The 18,723-nt window shown below is 39.6% G+C and overlaps 2 protein-coding genes across 2 annotated transcripts in view; one reads left to right on the forward strand and one right to left on the reverse strand.

Annotated features, from left to right (window-relative positions):
- TASP1 (taspase 1) overlaps nucleotides 1-18,723 on the forward strand; it is a 656,132-nt gene that overhangs the window by 562,516 nt on the left and 74,893 nt on the right. The window lies entirely within an intron of this gene.
- The window catches only part of SPTLC3 (serine palmitoyltransferase long chain base subunit 3), a 171,090-nt gene that overhangs the window by 14,162 nt on the left and 138,205 nt on the right, over nucleotides 1-18,723 (reverse strand). The window contains 2 exon segments of the mRNA XM_037811845.1: nucleotides 7,900-7,985; nucleotides 7,987-8,036. Of these exon segments, the coding sequence (XP_037667773.1) occupies nucleotides 7,900-7,985; nucleotides 7,987-8,036 (136 nt within the window).

Raw genomic sequence — 18,723 nt, forward strand, 5'->3', positions numbered from 1 at the left:
TACTGTTGTGTCCCTCCATTGTGTTTTTCATCTCCTCCATTGTGGCCTTCATTCCCATGAGTTCTGCCATTTGTTTTTTTAAGTTTATGAATTCTTCTTTATGGTCAGCCAGTGTCTTCTTTATATCCTTCAGCTCTTTTGCTATATCTTCCTTCATTTCATCAAATTTATTTAGCATTAGTTGCCTCCACTCCTGTGTCAAAGCTGAGCTATTAGTTTGTTCCTTTGGCTGGTCCATGTTTTCGTGTTTCCTGGTATGGCTTTTTATCTTAAGTTGTCTAGGCATCTAATTTTCTTGATTAGTTTATTTTGGAGCTTGTTTTCTATCTTTTACCTAGTGGTTTTCTTGTTGGTTGGCTTTGTTTTCTGGCCTCTGTTATTCAGTTCAACTTATTCTAGACCTCTAACTTAGGTTCTATTTAGTTGGTCAGAATTTTTCCCCTCTTGTTTTTTCTGTTTCTTGCTGTGCCTCTATGTAACCTTTTTGTGAGTGGGTCTCCTCAGATATGGTCGACCCTAGTCAGATTTTCCCAGTCTAGTGAGACCCAGGTCTCATTGGGAGGGTATGGAGTTTTCCTGAGAATGAGACCCTCCTATGAGGCCTTTAGAATTGGTGCTTTTCCTCTCCTGTCCAGCAGGTGACGCTTGCCAGCCCACAGCTCCCCCACCAGTGTAAGGAGGTATGCAGACTTTAGTTCTCCTGGTGACTCTGATTCTGTCAAGGGCATGGCTGACTGAAGCCGGAATCTGAATTCTAGCCCCTGGGGTCTGAGTTCCCAAAAGGAGGACTGCCAGTTGAGCTGGACCTCCCTCCACTCTCCCAATCCTCATAACTCCAGTTATCTCTCAGGGGCACTATTCCCTTCTCCCCTCTCCTCTTTGGGGCATCTCCAGGTAGATTCCTTGGTCAGTCTGAGTTGCCAATTAAAGACTGGGGTGGAGACCTTCAGTAGTGAATAGGGTACTCAAAGACACCGTGGGTACTCTGTCTCCCCCCAAGCCCAGCCTAGTCCCTCAACCTGGGCTTTCCGATAGAAAATAACCACATATATTACTTTTAGATTAAAAAAAAAAAAATAGAAAAGAAAAACAAGAAAAAGAAAAAAAAAAAAAAAGAGTTAGAAGTCTTTCCCCAGCCTGGAGGTTTTGTCAGTGTCAGAATAGAGCATTTAAAGATATGCTTTGGGCTATTGTCTGATAATTACTCTCCAGCAGCTTCAGTTCCACCCCTGCTGGGGGCTATTGAAATGCAAAAAGATAAGGGATCAGTGATAAGCCAGAAGGGACAAAATGTAGGGAAAAAAAAATGGCTTTTTTGGAGTCTGGGAATGGGTGCCAGCTTTTACGTGCCCCCACTTCTTGGAGCCCAGCCCTTCTTTAGCACCCCAGCTCCCAAAATTAGTTAATTAATTTGTTAATGAATTCTGCAGTTGAGGCTGGGTTGAGGCTCCCTTCTTGCCCTCAGCAGATTGCTGTTTTTTGTTTTTTTTTTTCCCCCCTTTCAGGGAGCCGGCAGCAAGACAGTCTGTGAGGTCTGGGTGGGAAGGGGCGCCAGACCCCTGGTCCAGGGAACTTACAATGTTCGCTGCGATCTCAGCTTTTCCTCCAATTCCAAACTTGTGTCCGATGTGTGACTGGTTACTGGAGACCCCGAAAACACTGTTTCATATAGTTCTTGGGTAATTGCCAGCTGCTCTAGGGGAGAGACGAAATTCTGCTCCTCACCACTCCACCATCTTGCCCCCGGACGATGAAATGCATTCTTGATTATTTAAGTGCATGTTTTATGGGTGAAATCACATTACACTGGACTCCTTAGAAGATTCCAGTTTAGAGTTGCAATAGGGCTTTGTTCAAAGGATAGCTGGCCCGAGATTATATTTTCGTTCTGCAGTAGGTAGAAATGTGGAGAGATCACAATTCTTTAAGGAAGTTCTTTAATTTTAAAATTAGCAAATGAAAGAAGGGCTTATGATTGACTTATACAATTAACTTCCTTTTATAAATGCTTTTCTACATGTAAACTTTCAATTTAAGAAATATCACAGAAGGAAACAAAGTTAGGCAATAGGGCAAATGCTGTCAGTAACTCCTGCCAGCAATAGATGATATTTGTTGTGTGAGACCTTCTGTGATTAACCTGTTCTAAATTTCCTTACACGACTTGAACAATTTGAGTTTTTTTCCTTTGTGGTTACTGATGGCTTTCCAGTCATCAAACATGGCACTAAAGATAGATAAACATACACTCCGTGTGGTTTTTAATGAGATGTGCATTTTTCCTATGCATTAAGGTTTGGAGGCTGTGCTGTGTGTTGACAAGAGTTCTGGTTTAGGAGCCAAATGGGACTGGGTTTGAACTCTGGGCTCTGCTATTTAAAATGTGTTTGACCTTTCTGAGTCTCAGCAGCCCCATCTGTAAAATGACACCTTCAATGGGCAGTCCCCGGGGTCCAACAGCCATCCTTAGTATGTGATCAGCAATCGGCAGCTAAAAACAAGCCCAAGTTGGAAGGAACTAGATAGTTTGCAGTATCATCCAATGTCAAATCAGCCTAATTGAAACAGAGTATACACAGGATCTTTACCTACTGTTTTTCTGGGAGTTCTATTTTTATTAATGTAAGCACAGATTGCAATAGAGCCATGCGACCACACTGCACTCAGTTGAAACTAATAATTATAGTAGCAGTAATAATAAAAATGATGAATGCTTACAGTATGCTTAGCACTGTACTAAGTGTATTATGTATGTTATTAATATCGTTAAGAGCTAACATCAAATAGCTCCTATAAAAGAGGCAGCATGTCAGATGCTCTAGAGACCACATCTTGTTTAACTTTCACAATGACCTTATCAAGTGGGACCACAAAATCCCACTGAATAAATGAGAAAACTGGGGCTTCAGAAGATTGGATAACTTGTCCAAGATGCTACATAGTCAAAACTCGGTTTGATTTCAAACATCTCACTGCACCACAGAGTGTGACTTTTACGTGAAGCCCCCTCTCAGTTCTATTTTTATTTTTCACATGAGCTGTTGTCCAGCCATGTCTCCTGGCATATAAAGGATCAGGAGAATGTCCCTTGTTGTTCTGTTATTGTACAGCTGATTTAAAAAAATTTATATGCATTTATTTATTCATGGATTCTTCTCATTGGCTTTTGTTCATTTTTCCAACCTGTTGAGGTTTTAATTCTGGCTTCCATCACCAAAACTGAAGTATTCAGCACACTCCCTCCTGCCACCCTTCCAGCTCTGTGCACTTTATACCTTCAATAAGTTTATTTTTGGCACCTTCACTTGAGCTAATGACAAAATATTAAATAGACATGAGCTAAGCAATGTCTTTCTTCCAGAACACACCATTTCCCAACCACTCTGAATCAATGTGGGTTTTATTTTGTGTCTTCCAAAATCAGATGGAAAAGGGTTTGGCATGTTCTGCTACTTTGAATCATCACTGTCACCCCTCACTGGCATTAGCACAGAGCAGGATTGTAAGTCGCATCTCTGGAATACCCTGTCCTCTTGGGCACGACATGAATTGTTTTCCCGTGAACAAAGGGCTGGCTGGTGATAATGCTGGGGCAGACTAAAAGACTCACTTGTATTTTTAACTGTCCATTAGATTGCTGCAGCAGAAAGACACCAAAGCAAACTCAAAAGAATCAGTCTTTGGGGACTTACAACTCAGTCCTACACACCACCGCATTCTCAACTCACTGGCCCAGAATCTTTTTTTTTTTTTTTTTTTTTCCATTTTTATTGAGATTGTTCAGATACCATAGAATTATCCAAAGATCCAAAGTGTAAAATCACTTGCCCCTGGGTACCCTCATACAGCTGTGCATCCATCACACTTAATTTTTGTTCAATTTTTAGAAACTTTTCATTACTCCAGAAAAGAAATAAAGTGAAAGATGAAAACAGAAAAAAAGAAAAGGAAACTCTAATCCTCCCCTATCCCTAACCAACCCTCCTCAATTGTTGACCCATAGTATTGATATAGTATATTTGTTACTGTTTATGAAAAAATGTTGAAATACTACTAACTGTAGTATATAGTTTGTAATAGGTATATAGTTCTTCCCTATATGCCCCTCTATTATTAACTGCTATTTGTATTGTCATACATTTGTTCTGGTTCATGGAAGCGATTTCTAGTATTTGTACAGTTGATCATGGACATTGCCCACCATAGGATTCAGTTTTATACATTCCCATCTTTTGACCTCCAACTTTCCTTCTGGTGACATATATGACCCTGAGCTTCCCCTTTCCACCTCATTCTCACACCATTCGGCACTGTTAGTTATTCTCACATCTTACTACCAACACCCCTGTTCATTTCCAAACATTTAAGTGCATCCTAATTGAACATTCTGCTCATACTAAGCAACCACTCCCCATTCTTAAGCCTCGTCCTATATCTTGGTACCTTATATTTCATGTCTATGAGTTTAAATATTATAATTAGTTCCTATCAGTGAGACCCTGCAATAATTGTCCTTATGTGTCTGGCTTATTTCACTCAGTATATTGCCCTTGAGGTTTTGTCATCAACCCTTTTTTTTTTTTAATATGGTTTTGTTCACTCACCATACATTCCATCCCAAGTAAATGATCAATGGTTCTCTGCATGGTCATACATTTATGTGTTCACCACCTTCACCACTATCTATATAAGGGCATCTACATTTCTTCCACAAGGCAGGAGGGAGAGTCAAAGAAGGTAGAGACGCAAAAGAAAGAGGAAAAAAAAATGACAGCTAGGAAGCAGCAAAAGGAAAAATAACCTTAAATCAAAGTGGAATAAAGAATCAGACAATACTACCAATGTCAAGTGTCTAATATGCCTCCCCTATCACCCCCCCATCTGCATTTACCTTGGTATATCACCTTTGTTACATTAAAGGAAGCATAATACAATGATTCTATTAGTTACAGTCTCTAGTTTATGCTGATTGCATCCCTCCCCCAATGCCTCCCCATTTTCAACACCTTGCAAGGTTGACATTTGCTTGTTCTCCCTCGTAAAAGAACATATTTGTACATTTTATCACAATTGTTGAATACTCTAGATTTCACCAAGTTACACAGTCCCAGTCTTTATCTTTCCTCCCTTCTTGTGGTATCTCACATGCTCCCCACCTTCCCCTCTCAACCGTATTCATAGTTACCTTTGTTCAGTGTACTTACATTGTTGTGCTACCATGTCCCAAAATTGTGTTCCAAACCACGCACTCTTGTCTTCTATCACCCTGTATTGCTCCCTTTAGTATTTCCTGTAGGGCAGGTGTCTTGTTCAGAAAGTCTCTCATTGTCTGTTTGTCAGAAAATATTTTGAGCTCTCCCTCATATTTGAAGGACAGCTTTGCTGGATATAGAATTCTTGGTTGACGGTTTTTCTCTTTCAGTATCTTAAATATATCACACCACTTCCTTCTTGCCTCCATGGTTTCTGCTGAGAGATCCGCACATAGTCTTATTAAGCTTCCTTTGTATGTAATGGATCGCTTCTCTCTTGCTGCTTTCAGGATTCTCTCTTTGTCTTTGACATTTGATAATCTGATTATTAAGTGTCTTGCCGTAGGCCTATTCAGATCTCTTCTGTTTGGAGTACTCTGCACTTCTTGGATCTGTAATTTTATGTCTTTCATAAGAGATGGGAAATTTTCATTGATTATTTCCTCTATTATTGCTTCTGCCCCCTTTCCCTTCTCTTCTCCTTCTGGGACACCAATGATACGTACATTATTGTACTTTGTTTCATCCTTGAGTTCCCGGAGACGTTGCTCATATTTTTTCATTCTTTTTTCCATCTGTTCCTTTGCGTGTAGGCTTTCAGGTATTTTGTTCTCCAGTTCCTGAGTGTTTTCTTCTGCCTCTTGAGATCTGCTGTTGTATGTTTCCATTGTGTCTTTCATCTCTTGTGTTGTGCCTTTCATTTCCATAGATTCTACTAGTTGTTTTTTTGAACTTTTGATTTCTGCCGTATATATGCCCAGTGTTTCCTTTACAGCCTCTATCTCTTTTGCAATATCTTCTCTAAACTTTTTGATTTGATTTAGCATTAGTTTAAATTCCTGTATCTCGGTTGAAGTGTACGTTTGTTCTTTTGACTGGGTCATAACTGTGTTTTTCTTAGTGTAGATTGTAATTTTCTGTTGTCTAGGCATGGTTTCCTTGGTTATCCAAATCAGGTTTTCCCAGACCAGAACAGGCTCAGTTCCCAGAGGGAAGAAATATTCAGTATCTGGTTTCCCTGAGGGTGTGTCTTAGAAAATTGCTCCACCCTTTGATGCCTCAGGTCACTGTGCTTTTCTGCCCAGCAGGTGATGCCTGTTAGCCTATAATTCTTGACTGGTGTGAGGAGGTGTGGCTGTGTTCCCCCAGGCTCTAGGGTCTGGTTCTGAATGGAAGGGGCCCCACCCCTTTCCTCCTAGAGAAGATAGACCCCCCAGGTGGAGGTCTTTAGCATTTCAATGGTCTCACTCTCTGCTTGTGGTGTCTCCACCCTTCCCCGAGTCACAGCCCTGGAAACTGAAAATGACTGGGGCTTTCTCCACTGAGCCAAAAAAGAAACAGATAGTCCCCTTCAGATCCAGTCCAAGGCGACCCTCCAGCTCTCCAAGGTCAGTCGTCACCCAGAGCCTCTGTCTGTTTTTTGGGGATTTGTACCTGTAGTGAGCAGTCCACACTCGCTACTTAAAACCCCAGTTGGAGCTCAGCTGAGCTGTATTTGCTTGCTGGGAGAGAGCTTCTCTCTGGTACCATGAGGCTTTGCAGCTTGGGCTATGGGGGAGGGGGTCTCACGACTTGGATCCGCAGGTTTTACTTACAGATTTTATGCTGTGTTCTCGGGCATTCCTCCCAATTCAGGTTGGTGTATGAGGAGTGGATGGTCTCGTTTGTCCCCCCGCAGTTATTCTGAATTATTTACTAGTTGTTTCTGGTTTTTTGTAGTTGTTCCTGGGGGACTACTTAGCTTCCACTCCTCTCTATGCCGGCATCTTGCCCCCAGGTCCCCGGAATCTTTTTTTATTGGTACTCTTCTATTCTTCAAACACTCTGTCAATCTATTTGACTGTTACAGAGTCAAACTGAAAGTTCCAGCAAGGGGGACATGCTGGAGGAGAGTCAGGATTTCTAGAAAATTAGGGTTTCTAAAAACTATTAGGGTGAATATTCCTTTTCACTATGTGCTTGCTCAGAGATGCAAGCAATTTACATTTAGAAAAGATTTTTACTTACTTTCCTTTTAATAACAGAGGTAATTAGTCTCTAGCAGGTTGGAGGAGAGCTCCTGTATAAAACTGTTCATGCCATACTAAGAAAAGTCATTATTTTTTTTCTTCTTCTTATGAAATTGTTAATGCTCAGTTTCAGAATTGCAGTCCATGGAATACAACCCCAGATAGGCTTACATTAACGCATTAAAATCTGGTGTTAAGAATGTGAGCTTTGGGGTGAGACTAGCTTTGGGTTTTCTAGGATGGCCCTGAGAATTCACTGGACGAAAGCATAGTGCCTGTTAGCGTTTTTACGTGTTGGGAGAGATGGTCTTCAGAAGTTCTCCCTGAGGAAGATCTTAGGTCAGGAGGAGGCTCAGGATATATGTCTCATCACCTTTAATTTACAGTTGTGACCTAGGGGGCAAACTGATTTGCCCAAATCCCCAGAGCCTGGAAATGGTGCAGGGAAAGAGACAGACCTTAGCAACCGGGCTCCCTTCCTGTGCAACCCATGGAAAAGGCCCTGCCTGTACCAGTGAATTCTGAACTCACGGACTCCATTGCAAGTGCATGGTCCAATGGCAAAGCCTGAAGGAGCTCCCTTATTCCATATCCCCTTTGGGTTCAGGTGCTATTGAGAGAGACCGCTGGATACTTACGAAATTTTGCTAGGCATGTACAGGAGCAGGGGGATAATCGGAGAGTCATCATTGCCATAAATAATGAATCCCATTTCCTTCAATCTGCTGCCTGAAGTATCTTGTGTTTTTTGCAAGTTGCTGTATTTTCTGCAACCCTGAAAGGAGACAGGTAAGAATTCCATTAATTCCCACCAGGAAGAGGGAAGTAAAGGCCAAGTTGACTTGGCAAGTATCCCCGAGTCTTTCTGAGGGCCTTCACCATTAGCTGGGAGGGGCCTGAAGGCAGAAGGGCGAAGTCTCTCCTGGTGAGCAGGTTTGGGCACTGATGCTCAGGGACTGCCCTGAACCTGGAAGGCAGGATCCGGGGTCTAGTGCTGCTGAGTATACTGCTAGCAACTAAAGTGAGGCTCTGTATGTGGGGATGGGTGCAGGGGTCGGGCAGATCTAGCAGGGAGGAAAGCAAAGAATTAAAATTTACTAGGTACCTACTGTGTACAGGACTCTGTGGTAACTGCATTATAAATGTTAACTTAGGAGAGTTACATGCTACTAGAATAAAAATTCTAGTACCCTAATGTAAATTATGGACTATCGTCAATAGTACAATTATAATATTCTTTCATCAATTGTAAAAAAAGGTACCACGCTAATGCAAGGTGTTAATAATAGGAGGGGTATATGAGAACTCTATATTTTCTGCATGATTTTTCTGTAAACCTGCAAATTCTCTAATAAAAAAGTTATATTAAAAGAGGCAAGATGTGATTGAGTATGGGGCAAGATGAGACTGGGAATATGGGTAGCTATCATATCACATAGGACTGTATGAAATTTTGGTTTTGGGGGTAGGGTGGGAGGCAGTGTATGTGGTGGAAGGGGTAGCATAACCAGAATTGTATTTGGAGAAAAATGACTCTGGTGTAAGTGTGGAGGACCGAATGGGAAGGAGCAAAGTGGAAACAGGGAATCATGCTAGGAGGCTGATGCAGAAATCCAGGTGAGAAGATGGCTGCTTGATTATGTGAAGGTGGTAAATATGGAGAGAAGTGGATGGATGTGAGGCACATTTGGGAGGTAGAGTGCATAAGGTCTCGTGATTGATCAGCTACGGAGAGAGCAAGAAGGAGGGGTCAAGAATGACTCCGGTGTTTGTGGCTTAAAACAACTAGATGAATGCTAATGCTGTTCATGGCCCCAGGCCAGGGGAAGCAGCTCAGATTTGGAGATCATGAGTTTCATCTTGTAGAAGATGTTAAATTTGAGACATTTAAGTGGAATGTCAAATGGGCCTGAAGATCAGAGTCTGGAGATAAAAATTTGTGGGCCATATTTATATACGTGGTAGCTGAAGTTCTGGACATGGGTCATACTGTCTTAAAAATAAAAAAGACAAGAGAGTAAGGGATTGAAGAATCCAGCATTTAATAGTTGGGAGGCAGAGGCTGAGCTTCTAAAGGAGACAAAACAGGAGAATCCAAAGAAGGAGAAGATAAACTGGGAGACTGAATAGTGTTTATTGGATTTATCAACATGGTGGTCAATGACAATGTTTACTTTGGGGCCCCTGGATGAGACTTTGGTTTTAAAGAAACCAGTAGATGCAAGTATGGTTTAACTCACATATCCTTTTCTTTCCCATCCACTTCCTTAAAAAAAAGAAAAAAAAAAAAAAGGATAAGTGCCCCACTCCCCAATATTCTGTCTGCACAACATAAATACAAATAAGGGATCTGGAGAGCTGTAGAAACATCTACATAAATTTTGTTGCATAGACACAAGCCTCCTTGGTGCTTAAAAAGGAACTGTTTTGGAACATGCTGATGTGTCCCTTGAAAACTTGTACATGTACAGAGGGCAGCCTATTTCTATTTCTACAGAATTAGAAATTAAGGAGAATAATATTTGCCTTTTTTTATTTTTAATTCACCCATACATCAAAATTATGTGTTTAGGGAGATGAGAACAGAAGGAATTGGGGGAGACTATGGACAGGAGAAGGAAAAGAAGAGAGGGACCAGGCAGGGGAAGACGTTTTAAAGAAGATGATTGAAATGGAGGTGCAGATATACATCCCAGCCACCAAAATGTGTTCCATATGCCTGTCCCCTTCGTGCATTTGGCTTTTTTTGTTGTTGTCATTAGCTGCACAATGAACAGATGACTTTATCAGGGTAAGCCTGATGATTCCTAAGTGTTCCCCCTCAAAGACTAGAAGGATTTGCTGGTCTGGAAGTGCATGAATAACTTAAATTGCTTTTCCCAATGGCATTATCTTTGCACAAGACGATAGTGGCTTATCTATCACTGGTCTGCCCAGGCACTTAATTGGCCCCATCTGTCCATTCTGCCTTGATTAACCCAAGTAACTGGATCATCAGCTAATGTCACTACTTCACTGCTTCTAGATCCTTTGGAGACTTGACCAAACAGATCACAATATTGATCCCAGGGGTAGCTGACTTGTAACAACTGAATATTTTATTCTTCTTTCCTGACTTCCCTATCTTGGAACTATTTATCATAGCATGGCTGACAAGACATTATGGTTTGTGATTACCATATTTTCTCATGCAAGTCACCATAAATGCTTTTGAGGTCTTTTGAGTTGGCCAAGCTAAAGCTCCTTTCAATTACTCTACTGCTCAGTCCTTAAAATTGGAAACATTCTCATCATCTTGGAGGGCCTGGGGGCAGCGAGGACTTTGTACATATAAACTGCTACTCATCTAGACAGGACATGGGTGGTTTTATTAATTATGTTGTGCTTTGAGATCCTTGCTTAGAGAGTGCATTGTAAAAGTGGAAGCAGTTATTAGCACTTTTTTTTTTTTAATGGGGATAGTCATGACAGATGGCACCTGGGTGCTTTGGAGACTGGGCATTGCTGCCACTGCACCTTCCTGTCTTTAATTAAATAGTTTCTGATGCTTCTTGCACATACTACAGGAGAGGTCCCCACTCAGATAGCTAAGTGAATTGAGACATTGCTCGAGTGTTTATTTTGCCATATTCTGGGTTCTCTGATGAGTCTGTTGATGGGGAAAGGAATAGGCTTTGGATGTAAATGGACCAGGAATCAAATTCCACCTGAACAAATTAAGGCCTTAAAACCTAAGTTTTATCTGTAAAATATGAATAGATAAACTTATCTGACAGGATAATTGGGAAAAATAAAGGGGTTAACGAAGGCAAAGTGCATCTGGCATGCAGTAGGGGCTTGAAAGGTTAATTAATTTTGTCCCGAGGCTGGTGGTCCTCAACCTTGGTGGTACCTCAGAATCATCTGAGGAGCTTCATAAAATCGCAGCTAGGCTGCACCCCAGACCAATTTAATCAGGACCTCTGGAGATGGCATCCGTTTCGGTTTTCACAGGGTGATTTAATGTCAGAGAAGCAAGCACTGTGATGGCTGACTTCGTCTCACCTTGTCGAGGCTGTGGTGTGCAGTTATTTGGTCAAACACTGGCCTAGATGTGGCTGTGGAGGTATTTCACAGATGGGGTTAGCAGCTACAGTCAGTCAATCTGAAGTAAAGGAGATTACCCTGGATAATGTGGATGGGCCTCTTCCAATCATTTGGAGGTCATAGGAGCAAAGGGGGTTCCAGAAGGAAGAAGAATCCTGCCTCAAGACTACATCATCTTCTCCTCTCTGAGTTTCTAGTCTCCTGGCTTCCCCTTTGCATTTGGACTCAAGACTTGAACATCACTCTTATTAGAATTTCTTTCTTTCTTTAAAAAAGTTTTTTTTTTTTGATAGTGAAGCAGTTCCTTTTGTAATGTTAAGTGTTTTGTTTTGTTTCCAATTACATAGCTAAAATATGAATACATTCTTGGGAAAAATTCCAACAACTCATACAAAGCAAAATTCTTTTTTACCTCTCTCCTCTCACTCCCTGCACACAGTAACCATTATTATCAATTTTCTGTGTATCCTCTAGCTCCTATTCTATGTATTCACAAGCACATATACATGTGTATCCTGCAGCTTCCGTTTTTCACCCAACAATATGTCTTGAAGATCCTTCCATGTCAGCATGTATGGATCTACCTCATTCATTTTTTTCTTTATAGATTCTGGATTACAAAAGTCATAAAAAATTTAAATTATGTAGAAATAGATGGCTTAGAAAATAAAACAATTTGTAATTCTACATTCTGAGAGGAACCACTGTTAACGGTTTAGTGTGAATAATACTAAAAATGTATATTTACATATATATACCCCCCCCCACACATTTATAGAAAGGAGTTTACAAAATATATACTATTTTTCAACTTGATTTTTTTCATTATAATACATTTCTATATTTGTATGGAAAGATGGCCTTTAAACTTATTATATTCTTGAAAAAACTAATTCCTTTTTGTTTTTTGGTTTTTTTTTACTTATTTATACTTTATTTCATATAAACAATGATTTTTTTTAGTATAAGAATGTCTCATGGAATATTTTTCTGTCTCAATGTACATATGCATAGTCAATTAGAAATATTCATATTTACCTGATAGCCTGTATTTTTTAAAGCAATTTTATTGAGATATATTCACCTACCATATTATCCACCCAACACGTACAATCAGTGGCTTTTAGTGAAATCACAGAGTTGTGCATTCAATACCACAATCAATTTCACAACATTTTAATTTCTCCATAAAGAAAAACCCCAGACCCCTTAGCAGTCACCTCTCAATCCCTCTATCCTTCTCTAGCTCTACATAATCACTAATCTAATTCCATCTCTATAAATTTATTCATATTTACATTTTATATAAATGTAATCATAAAATATATAGTACTTTGTGTTTGGTTTCTTTCACTTAGCATAATTTTTTTTAAATTACTGTTATTTTTTTAATTAGAGAGGTTTTAAGTTTATAGAAAAGTCATATAGAAAATACTACGTTCCCATATATTCCCCTATTATTGACACTTTGCATTAGTGTGGTACCTTTGTTATAACTGCTGAAAGAATATTAAAATATTACTGTTAACTAAATTCCATATTTTATATGAGGTGTATTTTCCCCATATACTACCCTATTATTAATACCTTGTAAAGTGTCATATGTTTGTTATAATTCATGAATGAATATTCTTATATTTGTAGCTTTAACCACAGTCCATCATCCACAACAGGGTTTACTGTATTACACAGTCTCATGTTTTATCTTCTAACTTTCCTTCCAGTAGCATCCACAACCCAAAGCTTCCCCTTTCAACCACATTCACACACCTAATTCAGTGTTGTTAATTATACTCATAATAATGTGCTCGTATCACCACTGTCCATTTCCAGCATTTTCAATCAACCTAAATAGAAATTCTGCACAAATTAAGCATCAGTTCTCCTTTCTTTACCCCCATTCTATCCCTTGAAAATCTATATTGTAGATTCCGACACTATGAGTTTGCTCATTACAATTAGTTCATATCAGTGAGATCATACTATATTTGTCCTTCTGTTTCACTCAACATAATGTTCTGAAGTTTCATCCACGTTGTCGCATGCATCAAGACTTCATTCATTCTTTCAGTAGAATAATATTCCATCATATGTATATACCACATTAAAAAAAAATCATTCATTGGTTGATGGACACTTGGATTGCTTCCATTTTGGGACAACTGTGAATAATGCCACGAAGAACATCAGTGTGCAGATGTCTCTTCACATCCCTGCTTTCAGTTCTTCTGGGTATATACCTATTTAATGGGATTGGCACCAGTGGATCATGTGGCATTTCTAAACTTAGCTTCTTGAGGAACCACAAAACTGTATTCTACAGCGGCTGCACCATTTTACATTCCCAATAGCAATGAATAAGTGTTCCTATTTCTCCATATTCTTTCCAACATCTGTAGTTTTATTTTTTAAATAGTGGCCATTCTAGTAGATGTGAAATGACATATCATTGTGGTTTTGATTTGCATTTCCCTAATAGCTAGTGATGTTGAGCATCTTTTCATGTGCTTTTAGCCATTTGTATTTCCTCTTTGGAAAAATGTCTATTCAAGTCTTTCATCCATTTTTTAAAGTAGATTGTATGTCTTTTTAGTGTTGACTTGTAGGATTTCCTTATATATTCTGGATAGTAAACCCTAATTATTGGATATGTGTTTCCAAATATTTTCTCCCATTGAGTAGGTTGTCTTTTCACTTTTGTGACAAAGTCCTTTGATGCACAAAAGTTTTTAATTTTTATGAGGTCCCATTTATCTATTTTTTCTTTCATTGCTTGTGCTTTGGGTATGAAATGTAAAGAAAACATTGCCCACCACAAGATCTTGATGATGCTTCCCCACATTTTCTTCCAGGAGTTTTATAGTATTAGTTCTTATATTTAGGTCTTTAATCCATTTTGAGTTAATTTTTGTGTAAGGTATGAGAGAGGGGTCCTCTTTCATTCTTTTGCATCTCATAGCCAGTTTTCCCAGCACCATTTGTTGAAGAGACAATTCTGTCCCAGTTGAGTGGACTTGGTAGCCTTGTCAAATACAAATTGGCCATAGATTTAAGGGTCTATTGCTGAACTATCAATTCAATTCCATTGGTCATGTATCTATCTTTATACAGTACCATTCTGATTTGACACTATAGCTTTGTAATATACTTCAAAAGTCAGGGAGTGTGAGTCCTCCAATTTCATTCTTCTTTTCAAGAAAGCTTTGACTGTTTGGGGCCCCTTTCCCTTCCAAATAAATTTGATAATTGGCTTTTCCAGTTCTGCAAAGAAAGCTGTTGGAATTTTGATTGGGCATTGAATCTATAAATCAGTTTGGGTAGAACTGACATCTTAACAATACTTAGTCTTCCAGTCCATGTACACAGAACATCCTTCCATTTATTTAGGTTTTTATTTCTTTTAGCAATGTTTTGTAGTTCTCTGTATACAATTCTTTTACATCCTTGGTTAAATTTAATCCTAGATATTTGATTCATTTAGTTGCCATTGCAAGTGGATTTTTTTTTCTTGATTTCCTCCTCAGATTGCTCATTTCTAGAATATAGAAACACTACTGATTTTTGCATGTTGATCTTGTATCCTGCCACTTTGCTAAACTCATTTATAGCTCTAGTAGCTTTGTTATAAATTTTCTGGGACTTTCTATATATAGGATTTTGTCATCTGCAAATAGTGAAAGTTTTACTTCTTCCTTTCCAATTTGGGTGCCTTCTGTTTCTTTTTCTTGCCTAACTGCCCTGGCTAGAACTTCCAGCACAGTATTAAAGTGGGCATCCATGTCCTGTTCCAGATCTTAGAGGGAAAGCTTTCAGTCTTTCACCATCGACTACAATGTTAGCTGTGGGTTTTTCATATATGCCCGTTATCATGTTGAGGAAGTTTCCTTCTATTCCTATCTTTCAAATTATTTTTATCAGGAAAGGATGTTGGATTTTGTCAAATGCCTTTTCTTTGTCAGTCTAGCTAACGGTTTGTCAATTTTATTTATCTTTTCAAAGAATCAAGTTCACTTTAGTTAATTCTCTCCATTTTTTTTTATTCTCAATTTCATTTATTTCTGCCCCAATTTTTGTTATTTCTTTCCTTCTGCTTGGTTTGGGATTAGTATTCTGTCCTTTTTCTAGTTCTTCCAGGTGTGCAGTTTGGACTTGATTTTAGCTCTTTCTTCTATTGTAATGTAAGTATTTAGGGCTATAAATATCCCTCTCAGCACTGCCTTCACTGCATCCCATAGGTTTTGATATTTTGTGCTCTTGTTTTCATTTGTTGCATATTATTTACTGATTTCTCTTGCAATTTCTTCTTTGACCCACTTATTGTTTAAGAGTCTGTTGTTTAACCTCCATATATTTGTGTATTTTCCAGTTCTCCCCCTTGTTATTGATTTCCAGTTTCATTCCATTATTGTCAATGAAAGTGCTCTGTATAATTTCAAACCTTTTAAATATATTGATACTTGTTTAGTAACCCAACATGTGGTCTATCCTGGAGAATGATTCTTGAGCACTTGAGAAGAATGTATATCCTTTGGGGTGCACTGTTCTGTTTAAGTCTGTTAAGTCTAGTTCATTTATCATATTGTTCAAATTCTCTGTTTCCTTATTGATTCTCTATCTCTTTGTTCTATCTATTGACAAAAGTGGTGTATTGAAGTCTCCAACTATTGTAGAAATTTCCGTTTCTCCCTTCAGTTTTGCAAGTGTTTGCTTCATGTATTTTGGGGCACCCTGGTTAGAGGCATAAGTATTTATAATTCTTATTTCTTCTTGGTGGTTTGCCCCTTTCATTAATATGTGGTGCCTTTCTTTGTCTCATAACAGTTTTGCATTTAAAGTCTATTTTATACAATATTAGTTTAGCTACCTCAGCTCTTTTTTGGTTACTGTTTGCATGGAATATTTTTTTCCATCCTTTCACTTTCAACCTATTTGTGTCTTTGGGTCTTACCTGAGTCTCTTGTAAGCAACATATAATTGAATCATGCTTTGCTATCCATTCTGCCAAACTGTGTCTTTTGATTGGGGAGTTTAATCCATTAACATTCAGTATTATTACTGTAAAGGAAGTAACGGGAATTCTGCAGGTTGACAGGAAAAGACAGGAGAGATGGCTTGGAGTAGTGTGAAGAAATGAAGACTATCAGTAAGGGTAATTTAGGAGATTTGTTTGAATGTCTTCAATTAGTTGTCCCAAATTCTGTGTCTCCTCCAAAGTTTTAATTTGTTCCTTTGACTGGGCCATATCTTCCTGTTTCTTAGAATGGCTTGTGATTTTTTGCTGATGTCTGGGAATCTGATTGTCTTGATAAGTCTGAAGGTCAGCTTCTCTTTTTTCCCTAAGATTTTATTTTTGATTGGCCTTGCGTTGAGGCGCTTCTTTGACACTTGGTTCAACTTATTCTAGATCTTTAGAATTGCCCAAGTTTGACTTATTGGTTTTTTTCTGCTCTTATTCATCTGATTCTTGCCATTGTTATGCAGTACAATTTTTAAGACTGCACTGTTTGCAATTGTTTTACCCGCAGGGAAAAGCCTCCTTTCCCTTATTCCTGTTCTGAGAATATTGATCTGTTCTGTTTTTGTTCTGTCTCTATAACTTTTTCTTTACTCTTCTTTCATTGCCTCTAGCTGCTTTTGCCTAGAAGGGATAGTCTGGGGGGATGGTCACCCCAGAGAGGACTTTCCCAAGTTGGTATTTCCCAGCCCATACTGGGCCAGGGACCCATAAAGAGTGCAGAGACCAGTTCCAGAGAGCCCTGGGGACAGTGTCAGAAAAATATTTTTTGTGGCTCCCCGACACTGCATTTTCCTGGCCTTCCGAGCAGAGGGCGCTCTTCAGTAGACTTTCTCTGCAGCCCTACACAGGCCCTGCTTCTCTGAATCTCGACTGCCTTCTCCCCTGTTGTGGCTGGTGCTGAAACAATGACATGGCTATCCCGGTCCTGGGTGAGTTCAAAGAGCAGTTCAGAGCCAGGGGCCAGTGATCGAAACTCACCGATCAAGAGCTGTGATCAGTACTCCACCTCCCCCTTCCCCCCTGTTCTTGGGGAAGAGGGCTTCCACATCCCTTTTCATCCACAGGAGCCAGCTGGGAATGGAACCCCAAGGGGCTAGCCTCGAGGGTGGGGGATGGGTGCCGATAGTTGCCCGCTGTATCTCAAGCCTCTTCTTCCAGCTCTTCCTAATTGCTGTGAAATGCCCCCTGGCCTTCAGAGCCCCAGCACAGTTACTTCAGACAGCTTCTACCCATCTACTAGCTGTTTCTGGAAGAGGATTGAGTTGAGCATTGCAGCCCCTTCCTCCTCCATCTTCCCTGGAAGTCTAGCCTCAGACTTGCCCTACAGATTTTGTACCTGACAGCCCCACAATCAGGTGAGCCAATTCCTTAAATAAAGCTAGTATATATTATTATTTATTAATTATATTGGGCTTTGATATATATATATATGTATATACATATATCCTGTTGGTTCTGCTTCTCTGGCGTACCCTCACTTACACAGACACCATGCTGTCCCCACCCCAGGTCCTCTGCATGCCCTGGGTTAGGTGCCTGATGGTGGCTTTGACGAGCCATGCTCCCTGGTTGGACGTGAAAAGGAAAAGACAGATATATGTCTTAGCCTCTTCTTTGCCGGGGTTACATCCCAGCGGTTTACTGAGTGCCTGACTTTTTTTTTTTAAATTAAATTCAGTTTTATTGAAATACATTCACACACCATATACATTCCATGGTATACAATCAACTGTCCACAGTATGATAACATAGTTATGCGTTCATGACCACAATCTATCTCTGAACATTTTCCTTACATCAGAAAGAACCAGAACAAGAATAAAAAATAAAAGTGAAAAAAGAACACCCAAATCATCCCCCCATCCCACCCCATTTGTCCTTTAGTTTTTATCCCCATTTTTCTACTCATCCGTACACTAGATAAAGGGGGTGTGATCCACACGGTCTTCACAATCACACTGTCACCCCTTGTAATCTACATTATTATATAATTGTCTTCAGGAGTCCAGACTGCTGGGTTGGAGTTTGGTAGTTTCAGGTATTTACTTCTAGCTATTCCAATACATTAAATCCTAAGAGGTGCTATCTATATAGTGCATAAGAATGTCCACCACAGAGTGACCTCTCGACTCCATTTGAAATCTCTCAGCCACTGAAACTATTTCATCTCATTTTGCATCCCCCTTTTGGTCAAGAAGATTGAGTGCCTGACTTTTTGTAGAATACATTTTATGGGGGTGACCTGCTCCCCTGATTGCTCTCTCACCTTCAGATCAAGCCCACTGTCCACCTCAGCGTCCTCATAAGGTGGACAAAACCATGTATGGACCAGTCCAAGCAGACTACCTGTGTGCTGCTG

The sequence above is a fragment of the Choloepus didactylus genome, chromosome 19 (assembly GCF_015220235.1).
Source record: "Choloepus didactylus isolate mChoDid1 chromosome 19, mChoDid1.pri, whole genome shotgun sequence".
NCBI lineage: Eukaryota > Metazoa > Chordata > Mammalia > Pilosa > Megalonychidae > Choloepus > Choloepus didactylus.